This window comes from Salvelinus fontinalis, chromosome 24 (assembly GCF_029448725.1).
Source record: "Salvelinus fontinalis isolate EN_2023a chromosome 24, ASM2944872v1, whole genome shotgun sequence".
NCBI classification, from domain to species: Eukaryota; Metazoa; Chordata; class Actinopteri; order Salmoniformes; family Salmonidae; genus Salvelinus; species Salvelinus fontinalis.
The window spans coordinates 3,356,520-3,382,529 of record NC_074688.1 but is presented as its reverse complement, the minus strand read 5'-3'; the positions used below and the strand labels follow the sequence as shown (position 1 = coordinate 3,382,529).

General features: G+C 42.9%; 1 protein-coding gene across 8 annotated transcripts in view; it reads left to right on the top strand.

Annotated features, from left to right (window-relative positions):
- LOC129821773 (dedicator of cytokinesis protein 10-like) overlaps positions 1 to 26,010 on the top strand; it is a 175,742-nt gene that overhangs the window by 78,446 nt on the left and 71,286 nt on the right. For all 8 annotated transcript variants that reach the window (XM_055879405.1, XM_055879404.1, XM_055879410.1 and 5 more), the window contains exons 5-8: positions 20,181 to 20,253; positions 20,831 to 20,956; positions 22,630 to 22,764; positions 23,739 to 23,937. In XM_055879405.1, coding sequence (XP_055735380.1) covers positions 20,181 to 20,253; positions 20,831 to 20,956; positions 22,630 to 22,764; positions 23,739 to 23,937 — 533 coding nt within the window. The remainder of the gene's footprint in view (positions 1 to 20,180; positions 20,254 to 20,830; positions 20,957 to 22,629; positions 22,765 to 23,738; positions 23,938 to 26,010) is intronic.

Genomic DNA, 26,010 nt, shown 5'->3' with positions numbered 1-26,010 from the left:
TACAGAACAGGCTATGAAAGAGTTGCGCAATTCTGTCAACTTTCCCAAAATACCCAGGTTTTCCAGAAATGTTGTGAAAAAAAAGTTAACAGAATTTTGCAACCCTTGGCTAGGATTAGACTTATGTACAGAGCAGTGTGTGTATGTATTTTCATTGTTCCGCATAAGAAAAGTACAGTACTTTGCCACTTCATGTACTTCTAAGTGTTCTGAGTATTGAGTTAGACAGGGCCACCTCCAGGCCTTAACTGTTTTTGACATAGCGTCTGTGTCAGGAACGCATGCCAGACTTTCCAAAAGCGTACTTCACATAAACACCAGGAAAGACGCAGCTGAAAACCTCAGCTAGACCAGAAGATCCAGGGGATGTGTCCCTAATGGAACCCTATTCTCTATTTAGTGCACTACTTTTGACCAGAGTTCACTAAATAGGGATTAGAGAGCCATTTAAGAGGCGGCCTCAGTGGTCTGCGGTTGCATAATGGGTCTCTCGAAAAATAGCTATCTGTGATGTCAACAATGGGAACAAAAAACAAAATGGTGGACGCCGGTGGGATGTGTTGTTGAGTGGCAGGCTGTCCAGCTGCGGGGATGTCAGGGCTGTGCATTGGTCACTCAACCCCTGGGAGACCAGCCATCAGAGCAGGGCCTCTTTGACCTCTGACCCCTGTCCAGACCACTGTAATGTTCTCCTGGTCTCCCGTGGGTTGGTTATGCTGGAGTCCAGTTAATTTCACGTGACCTTTCTGAGTTTGTTGAACTTTAAATCTTTTTGAGTTCATATACTGTACATCAACTCTAAAACTGATCCATAGTTTACTTTTGATAATGTATACAGTAGTTACCATCATAGATACTAAGAGACTGAATGTACATGCTCTTATAGAGGTTATATCCACATGATATGAGTTTTCTCTCTGAATCAGTTCCTCTGTCTTTCCTTGGACACAGAGTTAGCAGCAGATCTAGGATCAGTTTGGGAGCTACCGCTAGCCTTTGTGAGATACCCTGGACACAGTTAGCAGCAGATCTAAGATCAGTTTTGGCTGATCATACTATATGTCTGGGATCCAATTGACAGATTAACAGCCCAGTTCACTATGAGCTAGTCATCTTCACAAGATGTGTCCCTCCAGAGATTACATAAACTCAGCATATAAAGAAACGTCCTCTTTATTTTCAGCAAACTTAACATGTGTAAATATTTGTATGAACATAACAAGATTCAACAACTGAGACATAAACTGAACAAGTTCCACAGACATGTGACTAACAGAAATGGAATAATGTGTCCCTGAACAAAGGGGGGGTCAAAATCAAAAGTAACCGTCAGTATCTGGTGTGGCCACCAGCTGCATTAAGTACTGCAGTGCATCTCCTCCTCATGGACTGCACCAGATTTGCCAGTTCTTGCTGTGAGATGTTACCCTACTCTTCCACCAAGGCACCTACAAGTGTGATGTTTGGATGTACCGATCCTGTGCAGGTGTTGTTACACGTGGTCTGCCAATGCGAGGACGATCAGCTGTCCGTCCTCTCTCCCTATAGTGCTGTCTTAGGTGTCTCACAGTACGGAAATTGCAATTTATTGCCCTGGCCACATCTACAGTCCTCATGCCACCTTGCACCATGCCTAAGCCACGTTCACGCAGATGAGCAGGGACCCTGGGCATCTTTCTTTTGGTGTTTTTCAGTCAGTAGAAAGGCCTCTTTAGTGTCCTAAGTTTTCATTTGCCTACTGTCTGTAAGCTGTTAGTGTCTTAACGATCGTTCCACAGGTGCATGTTCATTGTTTATGGTTCATTGAACAAGCATGGGAAACAGTGTTTAAACCCTTTACAACGAAGAGCTGTGAAGTTACTTGGGTTTTTACGAATTATCTTTGAAAGACAGGGTCCTGAAAAAGGGCTGTTTCTTTTTTTTGCTGAGTTTACAAGAGCCTGGCATGATGCAAGACTATTCAAACTATGACGTCCAAACACAGGGGTGACGCCGAAGATTGCCATTTCTTTTAAGCCTGTTGGAGACACTTTTAAAAAGATGGCATCAATTATATTTGCTGAGACTAGTTCCAGTGCCGGGTCTGCTATCCTAAAAGAGGGAATCCGTTGTGTCTCCAGCTCAGAGCACACACACAAACACAGGGCGGCTCATGAGCGCACTGGAGCGAGGGCAACCCTTTGTCGGGTCCTTTTCGGGAGGAGATGGAGAGGACTCAGCCACACATAAGTCAGGGCTCAGCTCAGACACCCGGGCCATAGAGATGGAAAAGAGAGAAAACCTCCTATCTTTGCTATGATGATCTCCCCACGGGGCAATCTGCTGTTTAACAAAACTGAACTGAATATTGTCCCTTTAACCCATTTAAAATGGAGAAAGACCTCGATGGCGCTGCCCATGCTATAACAAGCTGTGTAGCAAGTCTACCCTCTATCCAACTCCATGCACCCAGCACCTCTACAGTAAAGCTTACCGTATGCTTCCCAGTCAAAAGAATTCACAGATATATTAATCAACATTTTTATGTTTGTTCATTTTGGTGTTGGGCAGCGTTCAGCAGGTTTTTTTTTCCAGCTGTTGGAGCACACAGCATTTTTTCTTGAGCCTTGTCGAAATTCGGTAGCCAGTTTATGCCCCTTCATCAGTTTGTTGTCGTTCAACAACAGACGACTAGTTTTCATGCACTTTTCACTTGAGAAATACTGCACCAAACATCTTAGTAACATCTGCGTGACTAAGACTTCCTCGGCAAAAACGTCAAAATTAATTACAGATTTCTTGACTTATCTTAGATTCATTCGGACTATTCGGCAGGAGTTTTTCCTGACAATGTGATCTGGTCAGAAACAACTCTGGGCTCAAGTTAGCCCATGCCTGTGTAGTTAAACAGGCCCTACTACTACTACAATATACTGCTGGACTGTTATGTTGCTATCACAACACAGGTATCAACAGTAGAGTTGAGGTTGAATGTCATTACTGAGTCTAGTACATTTACGATATGATGAAAGGAGACATAGAAAGAGGACATCCTCCTTGTCTGTGTCCCATATGACACCCTATTCCCTTACTGCATAGTGCACAACTTTTCACCAGATCCCTATGGGCCCAGTTCAAATGTAGTGGTAATAGGGTGCCTTTTGGAACGCAGACCCTTCTCTCTTTCTGCCTGGAGTCTTTTAAGTGTAGTCTTCTCCCTCTTGATATCCCTAATGGAAGACATCCCCCCCGACTCTGTGAAGGGAGAGAGAAGTGGGGAAGGCAGAATGAGTGCTTGTGCTCCGGCGCTCCATGTCCTTTCAAACAGCGCCGCTGAAAAACGCTCAGCGCTGACAGGGGGGAAAAACTGCCGCTCCTAATTCGATTCATTCTTCAAAATCACAATTTAACATGCATCTATTTTTATGACGAGCTGGACCTACCATTTGGTTTTTAAGTATTGAAACTAATCCATATGGTGGTGCATACAGGTGCAATCCACATACAGGTGCATCCTGTTTCCATTGATCATCCTTGAGATGTTTCTACAACTTGATTGGAGTCCACCTGTGGTAAATTCAATTGATTGGACATGATTTGGAAAGGCACACACCTGTCTATATAAGATCAGAGCAAAAACCAAGCCATGAGGTCGAAGGAATTGTGTGTAGAGCTCCGAGACAGGATTGTGTCGAGGCACCGATCTGAGGAAGGGTACCAAAAAATGTCTGTACTATTGAAGGTCCCCAAGAACACCGTGGCCTCCATTCTTAAATGGAAAAAGTTTGGGACCACCAAGACTCTTCCTAGAGCTGGCCGCCCGGCCAAACTGAGCCATCGGGGGAGAGGGCCTTGGTCAGGGAGGTGATCAAGAACTCAATGGTTCCTCTGTGGAGATGGGAGAACCTTCCAGAAGGTCAACCATCTGTGCAGCACTCCACCAATCAGGCTTTTATGGTAGAGTGGCCAGACGGAAGCCACTCCTCAGTAAAGGGCACATGACAGCCCACTTGGAGTTTGCCAAAAGGCATCTAAAAGACTCTCAGACCATGACAAACAAGATTCTCTGGTTTGATGAAACCAAGATTGAACTCTTTGGCCTGAATGCCAAGTGTCACATCTGGAGGAAACCTGGCACCATGTTTTTCAGCTGCAGGGACTGGGAGACTAGTCAGGATCAAGGAAAAGATGAACGGAGCAAAGTACTGAAAGAAACCTGCTCCAGAGGGCTCAGGACCTCAGACTGGGGCGACGGTTCACCTTCCAACAGGACAATGACCTTACCCACACAGCCAAGACAACACAGGATTGGCTTCGGGACAAGTCTCTGAATGGCCTTGAGTGGCCCAGCCAGACCCGAACTTGAACCCAATCGAACATCTCTGGAGAGACCTGAAAATAGCTGTGCAGCGATGCTCACCATACAACCTGACAGAGCTTGAGAGGGTCTGCAGAAAAGAATGGGAGAATCTCCCCAAATACAGGTGTGCCAAGCTTGTAGTGTCATACCCAAGAAGAATTGAGGATGTCATCCTGCCAAAGGTGCTTCAACAAAGTACTGAGTAAAGGGTCTGAATACTAACGTAAATGTGATGTTTCAGTTTTTTTTCCATTTGATACATTTACAACAAAAAAATGAGAAACCTGTTTTGCTTTGTCATTATGGGGTATTGTGTGGAGATTGATGAGTGAAAAAAACTAATGTAGTCCTTTTTAGAATAGTACTGTAACGTAACAAAATGTGGAAAAAGTGAATGGGTCTGATTAGTTTCCGCATGCATTGTAAGCACTCTAAATAGGTCAGGAGCCAGACATGGAGCCCAAGATTGAACAAACATGAATTATTTAGCCTATATTATTTCAAGGCTATAGTCTACAAAGAAATACATTGTGAAGCATTTGCGCGTGCGACACAATAAGCTGGTACGTACATAAAGCTCTCAGCAATTAAACATTTTGTTATATTAATTCATTCAAGTCTATAAATTGCAAATATAGGCTGTGACTTACTTATAATTAAATACATATTAATTGAAAAATTACTTATTAGTGCCTTAGAAACTCGAGTTTGGCCAGTCTGTGGCTTCAGGCTCATGTGATGTGGTGCCTGCAAAGCAGGTCAGCAGCGGAGAATACCCTTCTCACACTTGCAGAGCCACTGTGGATGCTAAACACCCTTTTGGCCAGTCTTGCCAGGCCGGGCAGATGCAGATTTTGTTTTTAAAACGTTCTATAGGTTTTTAGGCAAAATAACCCAATCAAAACGGAAAGCTCCTTGAATGTGGGAATATGCCAGGCCTATTGGACCAAAATCAATGATGGCCTATTGTATAGATAATAGAAGAAAAAATGAACGAAACGTTTAAGAGATCAGATTTTCTGTTGATACATACTTTGCTACAATGACACACTTAGTTATCTAACCACCGCCTTCCTTTCTGTTATGTGCACGTGTGCACGTGTGCACGTGTGCACCATCATGCTTCCACAATGATTATTTAGTTGTGCACACTACATCACCGTACTCCCTCTCTTGCTCTTGGTCCTAGATCAAGTGACCTTGATTTAGCACCTGTGTGTTTTATCAGTCTCTTTATGAAAATATTTAGCGAACTCCATGACAGTAGCTAAAGCAAGGGGCTATAGCAGCACACAAGTAGACTACAGATGCATGCTGGGCATGCCGGGCATGCCCTGAGCTTGTGAAGTGATAACCACTGGAGCGATATTAGAGAGGACGAGAAGGCTGACGCCCCAGACTTTGGGAATCTCACACCGCGCTACTATGGGTGGTGATTCATGCCAGAATTAAGCCTTGTGAAGCTACTGATACCGGTCACCGAGCGTCTTCCTAGCGCTATAAAATAATGCCATGAATTACTGTCAATGGAGACAAGTTTGTTTCTAAGGCGTCAAACTGCCGACACGTTCATGTCACGTGATACGTCATGTAGACGTGTTCATGTCATGTCAGTTTGCGTATAAGTTTATTATGAATGATCTTACCATGAACGCCTTAAAACGTCTACATGTGTTACCCGTTACGTGTTAGTTTAAGTGTCTGTTTAGTTCATCAATTTCAGTTGTCGATTTAGCTAAAATAGGCCTATCACCTCAATGCAAAAATTATTAGGCTAGTTGATATCGCAGCCACCATTACTGTGTAGATATGCCTGTTTCTCGCATCAATACAAACACAAGGGATTCTTGGTAGCCTAGTGGTTAGTGTTGGGCAAGTAACCAAAAGGTTGCTAGCTTTTTTTTGTCATTTTCCCCGAGCAAGGCACTCAACCCATTGTTCCCTGGGCGACGAATAAGTGGATTTCGATTAAGGAGGCCCCCGCACGCTCTGATTCAGAGGGGTTGGGTTAAATGCAGAAGACACATTTCAGTTGAATGCATTCAGTTGTACAACTGACTAGGTATCCCACTTTCCTTTTCTTTGTTGTGGGTAGTCTAGGTCTCTGGTGGCGCATTCAAAACAACTCGGAAGTTGGCAATCTCTGACTTCCGACTTCAGTGCGTTCAAGACAACTGGGAACTCTGGGCAAAAAATTTGCTCAGACTGGGATTTTTGTTTTGAACAGTCATCCAACTCGGAATCTCTGGCATCTTTTTTGGCCTGAAAATCACTGATGTCATGATTTGACTTCGTTTCTACCCTCACTTTACTGGATTAACAGACACATTTACTGTCATCATGCAATCCTTCGTCCATACATTTCTGTGGAAAGCGGGGTTCAAATTGAGGGAGTATGTGAGGATATAGGCCTTGTTATAGAGACGTGCAAAATAATATGCTACCACTTGTTTGCTTAGCTATAGGAAAAGAAACAGTCCAGATTTTATAAAGCGATCTAGGCTTTAACAATGATAAACGCTACAATTATTTCAGCAGTCTACTAGCCTATCGAAAGTCTTGCGCAGCCTTAACTTCTTATGGCTGCAGGGGCAGTATTGAGTAGATGGATGAAAGGTGCCCAGAGGTGCCCATATTAAACGGCCTGCTCCTTAGTCCCAGTTGCTAATAATGCATATTATTATTCATATTGGATAGAAAACACTCTGAAGTTTCTAAAACTGTTTGAAGTATGTCTGTGAGTATAACAGAACTCATATGGCAGGCAAACACCTGATAAGTTCCACTTCCTGTTTGAATTGTTTCTGAGGTGTCAGATTTTAAACCATGCTCTCAATTGAAATGACAGCGAGATATGGATGAGTTTTCACTTCCTACGGCATCCACTAGATGTCAATAGTCAACAGAACTTTGTCTGATGACTCTAATGTGAAGGGGGGCCGAAGGAGACAGGAATGAGGAATCACTTCCACGGGCTGATCACGCATTCACCATGCGCCTTCACATGAGTAGGACGTCCGTTCCATTGCTCTTCTGAAGTCAATTTAATTTTCCGGTTGGAACGTTATTCAAGATGTATGTTAACAACATTCTAAAGATTGATTCAGTACATCGTTTGACATGTTTCTACTGACTGTTATGGAACTTTTGAACATTTCGTCACGTTATAGTGGAGGCGCTTTCTGACTTTGGAATTGTTTACCGAAGGCGCGAACCAAAGTAGCTAATTGGACATAAATAACGGACATTATCGAACAAATCAAGCATTTATTGTGGACCTGGGATTCCTAGGACTGCATTCTGATGAAGTTCATCAAAGGTAAGGAAACATTTATCATGTATTTTCTGGTTTCTGTTGAGTCCAACACGGCGGCTAATTTGGCTATTGTTCTGAGCCCCGTCTCAGATTATTGCATGATTTGCTTTTTCCGTAAAGTTTTTTTTAAATCTGACACAGTGGTTGCATTAAGGAGAGGTATATCTATAATTCCATGTGTATAACTTGTATTATCATCTACATTTATGATGAGTATTTCTGTTGAAACGATGTGGCTATGCACTATCACTGGATGTTTTTGGAACTAGTGAATCTAACGCGCCAATGTAAACTCTGATTTTTTGTTATAAATATGAACTTTATCAAACAAAACACGCATGTATTGTGTAACATGAAGTCCTATGAGTGTCATCTGATGAAGATAATCAAATGTTAGTGATGCATTTTATCTCTATTTCTGCTTTTTCTGACTGCTATCTTTCACTGGAAAAATGGCTGTGCTTATTATGGTTTTGTGGTGACCTAACATAATTGTTTGTAGTGCTTTCGCTGAAAAGCATATTTGAAATCGGACACTTTGGTGGGATTAACAACAAGATTACCTTTAAAATGATATGACACATGTATGTTTGAGGAATTTTAATTATGAGATTTCTGTTTTTTGAATTTGGCGCCCTGCACTTTATCTGGCTGCTGTCATATCGATCCCGGTAGCGGGATGCAGCCATAAGAAGTTTTAACATCCCAGGAAAATGTGGATGGTTTATTAAATGCTCTGCAATGTAGAACTATGCCTAATGCAAAATACCGAAAAGTTAGAATTAGTGTGGGACTATGCATAGACCAAACAGTTTAACAGAAAAACATTTATTATTCACGAGAATCCTATTGAATCAAGCTATTCATTTCAGTGCAGTTGCGTTCTTACGCATATCCTTAGACTAAACGGAACCAAAAACACCCCAGCCTGTTTTGATCACAGATCATGATGAAGCCTGAACATTTAAGCTGTTTTTCATAAATTTAGCCCACAGTTGCCTACAGATTGATACACATGAAGACCTATATTTAATCTGGAATTGACAAACAAAAGCCTGACTAGGATCCCGACTTTCCCCACATCATATTACCAATTAAGCAAAATGTATTCCTATTCATTTGCATAGGCTAACCATTGCAATTAATATTATTTACCATCTTCTGCTTTATATGAATAAACAGGCATCAGGGTAAACATAATATAATTCCAATGCCCCCCCCCCCCTCCACACACACACACACGTTGTTACTTACCTTACAGATCACAAAGTGAACTGATTTCCACTCCATTCATATGCAAATACATTTGATTTATACACTTGCTTGTCTGGCTGGAATGTTTTCATTTTAAACAGGCCTTCCCTTATCTACACTGAAATAATTTTAGTCCTCAATTATGATTTTTTTTTTTTTTTTTTTTAAATCAGAGCACATTAGTACACCCTTGTGGTTGAATATATATCTATTGTAAGTCTTGATACAATTAATAATGTTGAATTAACAAATACCATCACAAACACCTTATGAAACAGCTGTGAAAACCAATCTAGTAATATTTTTTGATTTAAATACATAACCATTGATGTTTTTTTGGTACGCGTGTCAATTTACTTTCAGATTTTTTTGTACACTCACATGGCAATCATAGACTGAAATACAGAATTATGGTGTGTGGAATAGAGAGGTGGGTCTTGTGTGGATAGGAGGTTCTGCCTGTCACTTGTTTTTCAACATGTAGTGGACTCAGAGGGAAACTCCAAAGTCCAGGCGCTGCTGACCTCTTTGTTCTGAGTGTTTGCAGTGCTAGTGTTTTTAGCTAATCTGTGCAACCCACATTATGTGCCCAGTATGATAGTTGTCTTGCTCTTTCTTAGCAGATAATGACAACTTGACAATAACAGTAGCTGATGTAATGAAACGTTGGAGGGTGGTTGATAATGGTAGTGGATCCATGTCTGGGTGTTAGGCAGAACCCCTAGGTCCTGGAGAACAGTTGACCCCAGCTAGGAGCGAAAGAGCACCAAGCTACCCCGGGTCTCGCCTTCCTTTCGTCCTTCTTCTAAACCAAGTAATTCACCCAGATGTCGAAGCACTAGGTCTCCTTGATTCTTCTCAGGTGGCTCTCCTTTTTCTCATGCGCCCTGTCCATGTTCAGTCTCACCTTGACTGATAATAGAAATAAATGCAATTTATATTTCATATTATTACAAATACATATCTTATATATCTCTTGGAAGGCCAGAAAATAAATTAACAGTGGACAATAATTTTTACCTGGTCAAAAAACCTCAACATCCTTCTCAGTCCGTGCCTGAAGGTGGTCTTCGAAGGCGTTCTGATCAGGTTCGGCAACTTCCACCACATCAGGTGAAATATCAGTGACCTCAAAGTACATTATACGAAAACAGCAAAATAAAAACTCTAAGGTAATCCCAAAAAATGTATACACAATAATGTTATATACACAATTGCATTGTTTACATCAGTTAACTGCTGTGGCTCCCCTCCAAATAGCAGGCGATAGAGTGAATACTCTGGAGGCCTGGACACTGCTGTGTGGTGTGCAAAGATAATTACCTTCAGATTGTCCTTCCACCATTCCTGGTACCCGTCAAGGAACTTTCCCATGGCAGTCCCGTTGGTCCGTTCATCCAAACGGGGAGTCACCATACATCTACACATTCGCATTATATATATAAAACTCACTGAACTATCAGTGTCAATTTCGAAGAAAAAAAACTCTAAATTACTGGATGACTATGCAAAACAATGCAACAACCCTTACATTAAGCTGACATTGACTAAAACCAACTAGGCTAAAGCTAAATACTATAGCTCTTAGCCAAGATAAATTTGGTTAGCATCAAGCTAGCGAACTGTTAAACACTATTTTTTTACAAATATTAACACTAACACATTTTATCGTGACATCGCATATTTACATATATTACCTAAAGTAAACTGAGTCTTTGTTCATAGAAAGTAAAACAAATTGCATCTAAAACGTTGAAAAGAAAAGTACAGAAAGTTTGGACGCCATGTTGATCCTTTCTCGTTCATGTAAACCATTAGCAACCTAGCCTAACTCCATTAGCTTACTTATAATGGGGAAAATACCAACCAGTTTTCACTCAGTTAAAACTGCCTTCAAACATCATCAAACTCACGGACTATGTAATTAACCATGTTACCTCAATATTTTGAATATTTTGAATATTCCTGTTACATTGCACAACCTTCAATGTTATGTCATAATTACATAAAATTCTGGCAAATTAGTTCGCAACGAGCCAGGCGGCCCAAACTGTTCCATATACCCTGAATCTGCGTGCAATGAACGCAAGAGAAGTGACACAATTTCACCTGGTTAATATTGCCTGCTAACCTGGATTTCTTTTAGCTAAATATGCAGGTTTAAAAATATATACTTGTGTGTATTAATTTTAAGAAAGGCATTGATGTTTATGGTTAGTGTCACGATCGTCTTGAGGATAATGAGTGGACCAAGGCGCAGCGTGTGAAAAATACATTCTCTTTTATTTAGAGACGAGAGAAACACGAAACGAACACTTATAACAAAACAAAACAACAAACGACCGTGAAGCTACAAACGTAAGTGCAATACAAAAGCTACAAACGTTCTACATAGACAATTACCCACAAACGCATAATGCCTATGGCTGCCTTAAATATGTCTCCCAATCAGAAACAAATGAAAGACAGCTGTCTCTGATTGAGAACCACTCAGGCAACCATAGACATACCTAGACACATTTACTAAACACAACCCCATACACTAGCCAGCAGCATACCACCCTGCATACCACTACTGGCTTGCTTCTGAAGCTAAGCAGGGTTGGTCCTGGTCAGGCCTTGGATGGGAGACCAGATGCTGCTGGAAGTGGTGTTGGAGGGCTAGTAGGAGGCACTCTTTCCTCTGGTCTAAAAAATATCCCAATGCCCCAGGGCAGTGATTGGGGACACTGCCCTGTGTAGGGTGCCGTCTTTCGGATGGGACGTTAAACGGGTGTCCTGACTCTCTGAGGTCATTAAAGATCCCATGGCACTTATCGTAAGAGTAGGGGTGTTAACCCCGGTGTCCTGGCTAAATTCCCAATCTGGCCCTCAAACCATCATGGTCACCTAATAATCCCCACTTTACAATTGGCTCATTCATCCCCCTCCTCTCCCCTGTAACTATTCCCCAGGTCGTTGCTGCAAATGAGAACGTGTTCTCAGTCAACTTACCTGGTAAAATAACGGTAAAATAAATAAATAAATAAACACTAAACCCAACTAAACCCTTTACCATATAACCACCCAAGACAAGACAAAAACACAAACATTCCCCATGTCACACCCTGACCTAACTAAAATAATAAAGAAAACAAAGAATACTAAGGCCAGGGCGTGACAGTTAGGTACAGTCGTGCAACGATTGTGCTTTTTTCGCAAATGCGCTTTTGTTAAATCATCCCCCGTTTGGCGAAGTTGGCTGTCTTTGTTAGGAAGAAATAGTCTTCACACAGTTCGCAACGAGCCAGGCGGCCCAAACTGCTGCATATACCATGACTCTGTTGCAAGAGAAGTGACACCATTTCCCTAGTTAAAAGAAATTCATGTTAGCAGGCAATGTTAACTAAATATGCAGGTTTAAAAATATATACTTGTGTATTGATTTTAAGAAAGGCATTGATGTTTATGGTTAGGTACACGTTGGAGCAACAACAGTCCTTTTTCGCGAATGCGCACCACATCGATTATATACAACGCAGGACATGCTAGATAAACTAGTAATATCATCAACCATGTGTAGTTAACTAGTGATTATGATTGATTATTTTTTATAAGATAAGTTTAATGCTAGCTAGCAACTTACCTTGGCTTCTTACTGCATTCACGTAACAGGCAGGCTTCTCGTGGAGTGCAATGTAAAGCAGGTGGTTAGAGCGTTGGACTTGTTAACCGTAAGGTTGCAAGATTGAATCCCCGAGCTGACAAGGTAAAAATCTGCCGTTCTGCCCCTGAACAAGGCAGTTAACCCACCGTTCCTAGGCCGTCATTGAAAATAAGAATGTGTTCTTAACTGACTTGCCTAGTTAAATAAAGGTGTAAAAAAATATATAAAAAAATTCAGCCAAAGCATATTGCTTACATTTCTCACATTTTAGGCATCCAGCTGAGGCCTTGGATGGATCATGTTACACTGAGATGGGCACAGGGGTATATGTACAATCATTTCTAGTAGTTGAACAGGATAAGAGGATGTGGTTACTTGTGGAGGGAGAGCAGTGGGGGTGGTGGTTGAGCACCTGCAGTGAAGCTGGTTGTCTGGCTCGTCACATCTTGACTAAAAGAAAGAGATTTAGAAATTAGCTTCGCTCAGGTCATTGTGGAATGATAACCTACTTCTGGTGGCCTGGATTGGATGGAAGCATTGCGATGAAAGCGAAAAAACATGTTCCTCATGTCAGAAGGTTCGCAAAGTACATCAACGTTCACCTCTTCATCCGTGGGATTGACCGGAAGAGGCGTGGCAACTCATACACATCGACTTCACATTTCCATTCAAAGACGGAATGTTTCTCATGGTAGTGGATGCTCAAAGTAAGTGGCCAGAGCTTGTCATCTTGAGGTCTACTACTGCAAGGAAGACCATTGAGATGCTTGGAGGTGTTTAGTTGGTTCGGATCGCCACTCTAACTCGTTAGCAACAACGGACCGCAGCTACTGTCCTAAGAATTGGCTACAACCCTACAGGTGAATGGCGTACAGCACATCAGGTCTGCACCATATCATCCATCTACCAACGGGCTGGCAGAGAGGATCATACAGACCATGAAACATTAAAAGCGTCTCAGGATCAAGGGACACTGCACCCAATGCTTGAACAGCTTCCTAGTATCCTACAGGAAGACACCTCACACAGCCACCAAGGCTTCGCCTGCATTGCTACCATTGAAGAGATAGCTACACACAAGCTTCGACCTACTCCGAAAGCAAATGAGACAATACTACAGTTTACTATAGTACTTACTATATAATTCTGTAATAAACTGTAGTATACTGTAGAATATTATACTACACACTAGTATTTCTCGATCCTAGTAGTACTTAGTATAGCATTTTGTAGTATACTGTAGAATACTGTAGTAAATACTAAAGTATTATCCACAAAAACACTGTAAATACTACAGAAATGTCTGCAAAACCACTTCCATCCGCAAAAACACAATTGTTTTAGCTATAGTAAATACTACAGCATTTCATTTGCTATACCCTGCACATTCCCCTCCCCCATATCCCAATTTGTGCCACCCGTAAGTGAGAAACCTACATGCCCAGGTATAGACCATATATTGTGTTCCCTATGTAACAGTATAACTTTACACCGTCCCCTCGCCCCGACACGGGCGCGAACCAGGGACCCTCTGCACACATCAACAACAGTCAACCACGAAGCACGGTCGTTACCCATCGCTCCACAAAGGCCGCGGCCCTTGCAGAGCAAGGGGCAACACTACTTAAGTCTCAGAGCAAGTGACGTAACTGATTGAAATGCTACTAGCGCGTACCCGCTAACTAGCTAGCCATTTCACATCCGTTACACTCACCCCCCTTTCAACCTCCTCCTTTTTCCGCAGCAACCAGTGATCCGGGTCACGGCACCAATGTAACAGTATAACTTTACACCGTCCCCTCGCCCCGACACGGGCGCGAACCAGGGACCCTCTGCACACATCAACAACAGTCAACCACGAAGCACGGTCGTTACCCATCGCTCCACAAAGGCCGCGGCCCTTGCAGAGCAAGGGGCAACACTACTTAAGTCTCAGAGCAAGTGACGTAACTGATTGAAATGCTACTAGCGCGTACCCGCTAACTAGCTAGCCATTTCACATCCGTTACACTTACAGGTTATAGAAAAGAGCAGAAGCTCTGAACTACGTTCAGAACCCAGTCCTTACATACCTGTTATGGAAAATGTGCTCTTTTAGTATTTCTCCAGTATGTTTCCTCAAGGACAAAGACCACCACTTCTATATCAAAGATAATTAAACGGAAACACTTTAGTAAATAGTACAGTAATGTCCCTAAAAACTACAGTATACTATAGTCTGCAAAAACACTACAGTAAAACCTACAGTATACTACAGATCACAAAACCAATGCAGTTATTACTATAGTATACTCCAGTAAATACTACTGTATTCACTTTAGTGTTTTTGCGGACTTCAGTCCCCACAAGACCACAGTGAATACTACAGTAAAGTCTGCAAAAACACTACAGTGAATACTATAGTATTCATACCATAGTATACACTATAGTATTTTTTTCATGTGGGATGTCAACAGGAGAGCTAAGTCAAACGTTGTGAACAAAGAGCAAGGAACTACCTTGGCTAGGAACTACCTCAACGGACCAAAGTGGGTTCCTGCTACAGTCATTGCTTAGATTGGTCCTGTGTCCTACACTGTCCAGACTGCAGAGGACGGTTGTTCATAATGGGAACAATTTGTGTAAAAGGGGAGGAGATGTTGTATATAAAGGTTGTACCTCCGTACCTACCTTAGTTGTATGTAGTAGTACTTAGGTACCGTACCTACCTTAGTTGTACTTAGGTACCGTACCGACCTTAGTTGTACTTAGGTACCGTACCTACCTTAGTTGTACTTAGGTACCGTACCTACCTTAGTTGTATGTAGTAGTACTTAGGTACCGTACCTACCTTAGTTGTACTTAGGTACCGTACCGACCTTAGTTGTACTTAGGTACCGTACCTACCTTAGTTGTACTTAGGTACCGTACCTACCTTAGTTGTACTTAGGTACCGTACCGACCTTAGTTGTACTTAGGTACCGTACCTACCTTAGTTGTACTTAGGTACCGTACCTACCTTAGTTGTACTTAGGTACCGTACCTACCTTAGTTGTACTTAGGTACCGTACCGACCTTAGTTGTACTTAGGTACCGTACCGACCTTAGTTGTACTTAGGTACCGTACCTACCTTAGTTGTATGTAGTAGTACTTAGGTACCGTACCTACCTTAGTTGTACTTAGGTACCGTACCGACCTTAGTTGTACTTAGGTACCGTACCTACCTTAGTTGTACTTAGGTACCGTACCTACCTTAGTTGTACTTAGGTACCGTACCGACCTTAGTTGTACTTAGGTACCGTACCTACCTTAGTTGTACTTAGGTACCGTACCTACCTTAGTTGTACTTAGGTACCGTACCGACCTTAGTTGTACTTAGGTACCGTACCTACCTTAGTTGTATGTAGTAGTACTTAGGTACCGTACCTACCTTAGTTGTACTTAGGTACCGTACCTACCTTAGTTGTACTTAGGTACCGTACCTACCTTAGTTGTACTTAGGTACCGTACCTACCTTAGTTGTACTTAGGTACCGTACCTACCTTAGTTGTATGTAGTAGTACTTAGGTACCGTACCTACCTTAGTTGTACTTAGGTACCGTACCGACCTTAGTTGTACTTAGGTACCGTACCTACCTTAGTTGTATGTAGTAGTACTTAGGTACCGTACCGACCTTAGTTGTATGTAGTAGTACTTAGGTACCGTACCTACCTTAGGTGTATGTAGTAGTACTTAGGTACCGTACCGACCTTAGTTGTACTTAGGTACCGTACCGACCTTAGTTGTATGTAGTAGTACTTAGGTACCGTACCTACCTTAGTTGTGTGTAGTAGTACTTAGGTACCGTACCTACCTTAGTTGTATGTAGTAGTACTTAGGTACCGTACCTACCTTAGTTGTATGTAGTAGTACTTAGGTACCGTACCTACCTTAGTTGTATGTAGTAGTACTTAGGTATCGTACCTACCTTAGTTGTATGTAGTAGTACTTAGGTACCGTACCTACCTTAGTTGTACTTAGGTACCGTACCGACCTTAGTTGTATGTAGTAGTACTTAGGTACCGTACCTACCTTAGTTGTACTTAGGTACCGTACCGACCTTAGTTGTATGTAGTAGTACTTAGGTACCGTACCGACCTTAGTTGTGTGTAGTAGTACTTAGATACCGTACCGACCTTAGTTGTACTTAGGTACCGTACCTACCTTAGTTGTATGTAGTAGTACTTAGGTACCGTACCTACCTTAGTTGTATGTAGTAGTACTTAGGTATCGTACCTACCTTAGTTGTATGTAGTAGTACTTAGGTACCGTACCTACCTTAGTTGTACTTAGGTACCGTACCGACCTTAGTTGTATGTAGTAGTACTTAGGTACCGTACCTACCTTAGTTGTATGTAGTAGTACTTAGGTACCGTACCTACCTTAGTTGTATGTAGTAGTACTTAGGTATCGTACCTACCTTAGTTGTATGTAGTAGTACTTAGGTTCCGTACCTACCTTAGTTGTACTTAGGTACCGTACCGACCTTAGTTGTATGTAGTAGTACTTAGGTACCGTACCTACCTTAGTTGTACTTAGGTACCGTACCGACCTTAGTTGTATGTAGTAGTACTTAGGTACCGTACCGACCTTAGTTGTGTGTAGTAGTACTTAGGTACCGTACCTACCGTAGTTGTACTTAGGTACCGTACCGACCTTAGTTGTACTTAGGTACCGTACCGACCTTAGTTGTACTTAGGTACCGTACCGACCTTAGTTGTACTTAGGTACCGTACCGACCTTAGTTGTATGTAGTAGTACTTAGGTACCGTACCTACCTTAGTTGTATGTAGTAGTACTTAGGTACCGTACCTACCTTAGTTGTATGTAGTAGTACTTAGGTACCGTACCTACCTTAGTTGTACTTAGGTACCGTACCGACCTTAGTTGTACTTAGGTACCGTACCGACCTTAGTTGTACTTAGGTACCGTACCGACCTTAGTTGTACTTAGGTACCGTACCGACCTTAGTTGTACTTAGGTACCGTACCGACCTTAGTTGTACTTAGGTACCGTACCGACCTTAGTTGTATGTAGTAGTACTTAGGTACCGTACCTACCTTAGTTGTATGTAGTAGTACTTAGGTATCGTACCTACCTTAGTTGTACTTAGGTACCGTACCGACCTTAGTTGTATGTAGTAGTACTTAGGTACCGTACCGACCTTAGTTGTACTTAGGTACCGTACCTACCTTAGTTGTACTTAGGTACCGTACCGACCTTAGTTGTACTTAGGTACCGTACCGACCTTAGTTGTATGTAGTTGTACTTAGGTACCGTACCGACCTTAGTTGTACTTAGATACCGTACCGACCTTAGTTGTACTTAGGTACCGTACCGACCTTAGTTGTATGTAGTTGTACTTAGGTACCGTACCGACCTTAGTTGTATGTAGTTGTACTTAGGTACCGTACCTACCTTAGTTGTATGTAGTTGTACTTAGGTACCGTACCTACCTTAGTTGTATGTAGTTGTACTTAGGTACCGTACCGACCTTAGTTGTACTTAGGTACCGTACCGACCTTAGTTGTACTTAGGTACCGTACCGACCTTAGTTGTATGTAGTTGTACTTAGGTACCGTACCGACCTTAGTTGTATGTAGTTGTACTTAGGTACCGTACCGACCTTAGTTGTACTTAGGTACCGTACCGACCTTAGTTGTACTTAGGTACCGTACCGACCTTAGTTGTACTTAGGTACCGTACCGACCTTAGTTGTACTTAGGTACCGTACCGACCTTAGTTGTACTTAGGTACCGTACCGACCTTAGTTGTATGTAGTTGTACTTAGGTACCGTACCTACCTTAGTTGTATGTAGTAGTACTTAGGTACCGTACCTACCTTAGTTGTATGTAGTAGTACTTAGGTACCGTACCGACCTTAGTTGTACTTAGGTACCGTACCGACCTTAGTTGTACTTAGGTACCGTACCGACCTTAGTTGTACTTAGGTACCGTACCGACCTTAGTTGTACTTAGGTACCGTACCGACCTTAGTTGTATGTAGTAGTACTTAGGTACCGTACCTACCTTAGTTGTATGTAGTAGTACTTAGGTATCGTACCTACCTTAGTTGTGTGTAGTAGTACTTAGGTACCGTACCTACCTTAGTTGTACTTAGGTACCGTACCGACCTTAGTTGTACTTAGGTACCGTACCGACCTTAGTTGTATGTAGTAGTACTTAGGTACCGTACCTACCTTAGTTGTATGTAGTAGTACTTAGGTACCGTACCTACCTTAGTTGTATGTAGTAGTACTTAGGTATCGTACCTACCTTAGTTGTATGTAGTAGTACTTAGGTACCGTACCTACCTTAGTTGTATGTAGTAGTACTTAGGTACCGTACCTACCTTAGTTGTATGTAGTAGTACTTAGGTACCGTACCTACCTTAGTTGTATGTAGTAGTACTTAGGTATCGTACCTACCTTAGTTGTATGTAGTTGTACTTAGGTATCGTACCTACCTTAGTTGTGTGTAGTAGTACTTAGGTACCGTACCTACCTTAGTTGTATGTAGTAGTACTTAGGTACCGTACCGACCTTAGTTGTATGTAGTAGTACTTAGGTACCGTACCTACCTTAGTTGTACTTAGGTATCGTACCTACCTTAGTTGTGTGTAGTAGTACTTAGGTACCGTACCTACCTTAGTTGTACTTAGGTATCGTACCTACCTTAGTTGTATGTAGTAGTACTTAGGTATCGTACCTACCTTAGTTGTGTGTAGTAGTACTTAGGTACCGTACCTACCTTAGTTGTACTTAGGTACCGTACCGACCTTAGTTGTATGTAGTAGTACTTAGGTATCGTACCTACCTTAGTTGTGTGTAGTAGTACTTAGGTACCGTACCTACCTTAGTTGTACTTAGGTACCGTACCGACCTTAGTTGTACTTAGGTACCGTACCGACCTTAGTTGTATGTAGTAGTACTTAGGTACCGTACCTACCTTAGTTGTATGTAGTAGTACTTAGGTACCGTACCTACCTTAGTTGTATGTAGTAGTACTTAGGTACCGTACCTACCTTAGTTGTATGTAGTAGTACTTAGGTACCGTACCTACCTTAGTTGTATGTAGTAGTACTTAGGTATCGTACCTACCTTAGTTGTATGTAGTAGTACTTAGGTACCGTACCTACCTTAGTTGTATGTAGTAGTACTTAGGTACCGTACCTACCTTAGTTGTATGTAGTAGTACTTAGGTATCGTACCTACCTTAGTTGTATGTAGTAGTACTTAGGTACCGTACCTACCTTAGTTGTATGTAGTAGTACTTAGGTATCGTACCTACCTTAGGTGTATGCGCAAAGCGTCATGGGTGTTGAATGTTGAACTGATCAGTGGTGGAAAAAGTACTCAATTGTAATACTTGAGTAAAAGTAAAGATAACAGAACAGAAAATGACTCAATTAAAGTGAAAGTCACCGAGTACGACTTTAGTATTTTTACCTAGTTACTTTACATCACTGGAACTGGTCCCCGTCTCACGTTCCATCATTATTGAATTGTTATAAAGACGTGGTTATGAAGCCCACGAGACATGTTAATCACATACATTGCCAAAGCAAACATAAAGAAACATATCAAATCTCTCTCTCCCTCACAGGAAGCTGTACAAGGCGGAGAAGTTGCCCTCCCACTCCTTTGAGATTGACCATGAGGACGTGGACAAGGATGAGGTCAGGCCTGTTTTCATGGACCCTATTCCCTTTAAATGCACTACTTTTGAACAGGGCCCATATGGCTCTGGTCAATAGCATTGCACTATGTAGGGAATAGGGTGTCATTCGGGACGTAGCCTGAGTATGATGAATAGTCAGAGGCCATTGATTAGCCCTACTGTTAAACTGTCATAATGCACGTCTGCTCGCATATTTCTACTCTGTTGTTTTTGGTCGAGGTCCATTGAGTACAAGCTTAATTCAATTGAATTCAACTGAGCCAGAATCAATGGCTCTCCAAAAACAATATCCTCTAAGGCTCATCCAGGTTCGGCTCTGTTACAGCAGGTGTATGTTCATGACAAATTAGGCATCATAGAATGAAACGAAAGAAGAAAGTATTATATTGTATCTCGATGGCAGACATATTCAGACCTTGGTTATTGAGACATAGTTGGTTCCAAATGGCACCCTTTGTAGTGCACTACTTTTGACCAGAGCCCTATAAAGTTAGTGCATTTCATAGAGAGTAGTTTGCCACGTGGGATGTACCCATCGAGCCTGATTTTAAAGATGTCTGTTTTGGTTTTTGCAGGACACAGCGTCTTTGTCCTCGTCTAAAGGAGGGGGAGGAGGAGGAGGAGGGATCGGTGTGTTCCGATCGGGATGGCTCTATAAAGGGAACTTCAACAGCACTGTCAACAACAGTATCACTGTTCGGGTGAGGAAGTGTGCCACAGACTCCCCCACAATACCCCCCCCCCCCCCCCCCCCCCCCTCTCAATTAAATTCAAAGGGCTTTATTGGCATGGGAAACATACACTATATATTGAAAGTATGTGGACACCCCTTTAAATTAGTGGATTTGGCTATTTCAGCCACACCCGTTGCTGACAGGTGTATACAATCGAGCACACAGCCATGCAATCTCCATAGACAAACATTGGCAGTAGAATGGCCTTACTGAAGAGCTCAGTGACTTTCAATGTGGCACCATCATAGGATGGTGTAAAGCTCGCTGCCATTGGACTCTGGACCAGTAGAAACGCGTGCGAATCTGGGTTTGGCGTATGCCAGGAAAACGCTACCTGCCCGAATGCATAGTGCCAACTGTAAAGTTTGGTGGAGGAGGAATAATGGTCTGGGGCTGTTTTTCATGGTTTGGGCTAGGCCCCTTAGTTCCAGTTATGAGAAATCTTAACGCTACAGCATACAATGACATTCTAGACGATTCTGTGCTTCCAACTTTGGGGCAACAGTTTGGGGAAGGCCTTTTCCTGTTTCAGCATGACAATGCCCCTGTGCACAAAGCGAGGTAAATACAGAAATGGTTTGTTGAGACCAGTGTGGAAGAACATGACTGGCCTGCACAGAGCCCTGACCTCAACCCCCATCGAACCCTTTTGGGATGAATTGGAACGCCGACTGCGAGCAATATCGGTGCCCGACCTCACTAATGCTCTTGTGGTTAAATGGAAGCAAGTCCCCGCAGCAATGTTCCAACATCTAGTGGAAAACCTTCCCAGAAGAGTGGAGGCTGTTATAGCAGACCAACTCCATGTTAATGCCCATGATTTTGGAATGAGATGTTCGACGAGCAGGTGTTCACATACTTGTTGTAGTGTATGTTTACATTGCCAAAGCAAGTGAAATAGATTACAAACAAAAGATACATTTTCGAATTCTTTGTGGTTCTGTCTCTCGTGCTCTCTCTATGATGCCTGTCTTCCTCTCGCTCTACCTCTTGCTCTCTCTGTCTGTCTCTCTCTGTCTCTGATGCCTGTACTCCTCTCTTCTCCACCATCTTTTCTTTACCTCGTCGTAGGACTTTTTCCTACTACATTCCTCTTTCTCTCACACACACACACATTTCTTGACTCTCTCTTCTCTCTATCGTCTCACTCTTTTCCTGGTCTCCCTCTCAGCCTCTCCCTCCCATTCTGTCTTCTGAAAAAGCAGACTCTTAGTCAGACCGGCCCTGCAGGGTCCTGGCACTTTTTTTATGACCTCATCAGTCCCCTGTGGCTTTAAGTTATGGCCTGTCTCTTCTAAAGAGACTCTGTGTTAATGTAGAGCACCACTGGCCCATGCCATGTCCAATTTACTGTCACACGGGTTACATATTCAGTGTCTGCGTCCCAAATGGCACCCTGTTCCCTATGTATTGCACTACAACTTACCTTTATACAGAGCCCTACCCATAGGGCCCTGGTCAAAAGTAGTGCACTTTATAGGGAATAGGGTGCCATTTGGGACAGCACCTCAGCTCACGTTACTGTCGTGACACGTTCAGTGATGAACGGAGGGTGTTATTGTCCGGGTTAGGGTGACTACGTCTTTATTGCCTGTAATTGATTTTGATGGGGTTGTATTTTTATTTTGACGTCCTTGTAGTCGTTCAAGAGGAGGTACTTCCAGCTGACACAGCTGACTGATAACTCCTACATCATGAACTTTTACAAAGATGAGAAGATCTCCAAAGAACCCAAGGGCTGCATCTTCCTGGACTCGTGTACCGGTGTGGTTCAGGTGGGTAGACGATGATGGAGTCCCAATAGACTGTGAAATTAGATTTGCACACACATTCGGGCACACACACACACACATGCGCATGCACAAATACATACACACACCACACATATAGATTGACACACTTGCTAGCTGTGGAACGCCACTGGCACACTTTAAAACCAGTTCCCTATAGACTATCCAATCGAGGAGCTCGGAGTGTTGCAACTTTCCCTAGCTAAGACTCTTGAGAGGAAATAAACTGAACAAAAATATAAATGCAACAAGTAAAGTGTTGGTCCCATGTTTCATGAGCAGAAAAACAAAATCCTAGAAATGTTTCATACGCACTAGAATATTATTTATCTCGCAGATTTGTTTACAACCCTGTTAGTGAGCAGTTCTCCTTTGCCAGGATAATCCATCCACCTGACAGGTGTGGCATATCAAGAAGCTGATTAAACAGCTGAGGAGTATTTCTGTCTGTACTAAAGCCCTTTTGTGGGGGAAAACTCATCCTGATTGGCTGGGCATGGCTCCCCAGTGGGCGGGCCTATGCCCTCCCAGGCCCACCCATGGCTGCACCCTTGCCTAGTGATGGGAAATCCATAAATTAGTGACTAGTTCATGTATTTCAATTGACTGATTTCTAGTGTAACTCAGTAGAAACATAGAAATTGTTGCATGTTTCGTCTATTTTTTTGTTCAGTATAGGTGTAGTCAGGTCTATAAATGCAGCCGGAAGGCTACCAAAGAACTCTTAACTGAGTCCCAAATGGCACCGTATTCCCTTACATAGTCCACTACTTATGACCAGAGCCCTATGGGTTATTGTAACACAATGTTACAATACGGATACGATACGGTAAGATACGATAGGAGATTTCACAGACGCAGCTAGTCATGCACCACCCAAATGCACAAAATTCACTCATTTACTGACTTGTCTGTCAAAGCACTGTGCGAACTAACACTAACCAAAACACCCCCTGTAGAACAACCGTCTGAGGAAGTACGCCTTTGAGCTGAAGATGAACGAGGTAACGTACTTCGTGCTGGCGGCGGAGAGCGAGCAGGACATGGAGGAGTGGATCAGTACCTTGACCCGGATCCTCCAGATCAGCCCCAACGACGGCCCCACCCCACTGACACAGCTGGACCGTAAGAATGTAGACCTCATCGACACACGGCATGGTGAGTACTCTGGACCTCCATACAGATTCAGGATCAGCTTCCCCTCCCCCAATCCTAACCGTTACCATTAGTGGGGGAAATGCTAAACTCACCCAAGATCAGTGTCTAGATGCAACTTCACCCTACATCTACTCTGGACCTGGTTCCGGTTTATTTGGACATAGAGTAGTAAAACATTTCGCAACGGATAATGAGAAAAAGTGTTTCTTATTTTGACGGGCCCAGATAGTACCTCACTCCATTTTGAACCGTTTTCTTCCGTGTGCCTACTGAACACGACCCTGATGATGAGAAGAGACACACGCATCGTAACGTGTTCTGAAAACAAGACTTGAAAACAACATCTTAAGGAAGATGTTCCCTGATTGTTTGCTGTCTCCCAAAAGTGATTTTTAAAAAAAAATGTTAAATCACTGAGTTTCATAAAAATTAACTTATGGGAGAAGCAAATGCTGAGTGGACATATTCCTCTTTTTTCTACTTAGATCCTGACACCTAAGCCTCATAGTCCCAGAGCGGGAGAGGAAAGAGTAGAGGAGTTTCGAATATAGATTAGAATATGCCCAACAGAACCCTAGCCTGGTTCCAGATCTGTTTGTGCTGTCTAGCCAACTTCTTATGTATTCGGCTTGACAATGACCATAGGAGTTGGTAAGACAGCACAAACAGACCTGGGACCAGGCTACCATATCCCTCGGGTTGATTACAGAAACATAACAGTGAAATAACATCATACTTAACGAAGTGGCGGAACACATTTGCTGTAGTTGAAGTCTGGTATTCATAATGGCTGTAGGATACTCTGCCATGGCTAAGTTGAGACTTAATGTGCGGTGACTTGATCCTTATTGCTAGTGTTCCAGCAGGAGATTAGACCGGACACAAGGCAAAACACTCCACCTTGGTTTTTATAGCTTAAACGTAATTTTTTTTTTTAAAGCCTCGGTGTGGAATATAACCAAACAAATTGCACACACCGCCCTGGACCATGGAGAATTGAGGTTGTGAAAACGACTACGAATGACGTAATAGCCGTAGTCATCATGGTTCTGTGTTGCGGTACTAGCATGATGTTAAATCAGGTTCGGTGTACTAACTGACCTGAGCCTTATTAGCCATTAAGCGCCATATAATATCACCTGGAGGTGGTGTGGTGTACAGTTTCATCAGCCGCGCTGGCCGGGGGAGCTCCCAGGGCTAATCCAGAAACGAACAACAAGTCATGCTTAGTTAGTTATTATCCTGGAGTAGGAGTAGTGGTGGCTATTCAACAGTCTGATGATCTGGGGGTAGAAGCTGTTTGCCATTCTGTTAGTTTGAGCCACGATGCTCTTGTATTGCCCGTGTCTGAGTGATGGAAGTGGGGAGAACAGGTCGTGGCTCGCGTGGCTGAGGTCCCTGGTGATCTTCTTGGTCTTCCTGCAACACCTGGTGTTGTAGGTGCCCTGGAAGGCAGGCAGTGTGCACCCGATGATGTGTTCGGCTGAGCGTACTACCCTCTGTATTGCCTTGCGGTCAGTGGCAGTGGAGTTGCCGTACCGGGCTGTGACGCAGCCCAACAGTATGCTCTGAATGGTGCTCCCGTCGAACACTGTTAGGGCCCTTGGGGACAGGCTTAATTTCTTCAGCCTCCTGACAGTTGCTGTCGTGCCTTATTCTTCACAGTGTCCATGGGGTTTGACCATTTCAGCTCCTCTGAGATGCAGTGGCGGTTCTGGGGGGGGGGGGGGGGTGCCCTCAGTGCCCTCAGGGTGCCCTCAGTGCCCCCTGTGACAACAATTTTGGACCCCCTTGTGGCCCCCCTAAATGTGGAGTATGAAATAATTTTTACATAACTCATTTTTGCTATCGTTCTTTTTTTAAATCTGTTATTAGACAGTGGCAACGATGATGATTATGAACATGGTATTTTGCCTGCTAATGCCTGCAATGCAGTGAAGAAAACGATATGACAACAATAACGTCTAATGTAACCGGCCCCTCTAACAGTACAACTGGCCCCAGCTTGGCCCCTCCAGTTGAAATGGTCTAGAATTGCCACTGCTGAGATGTCTAATCGTTTCATTCCGAACA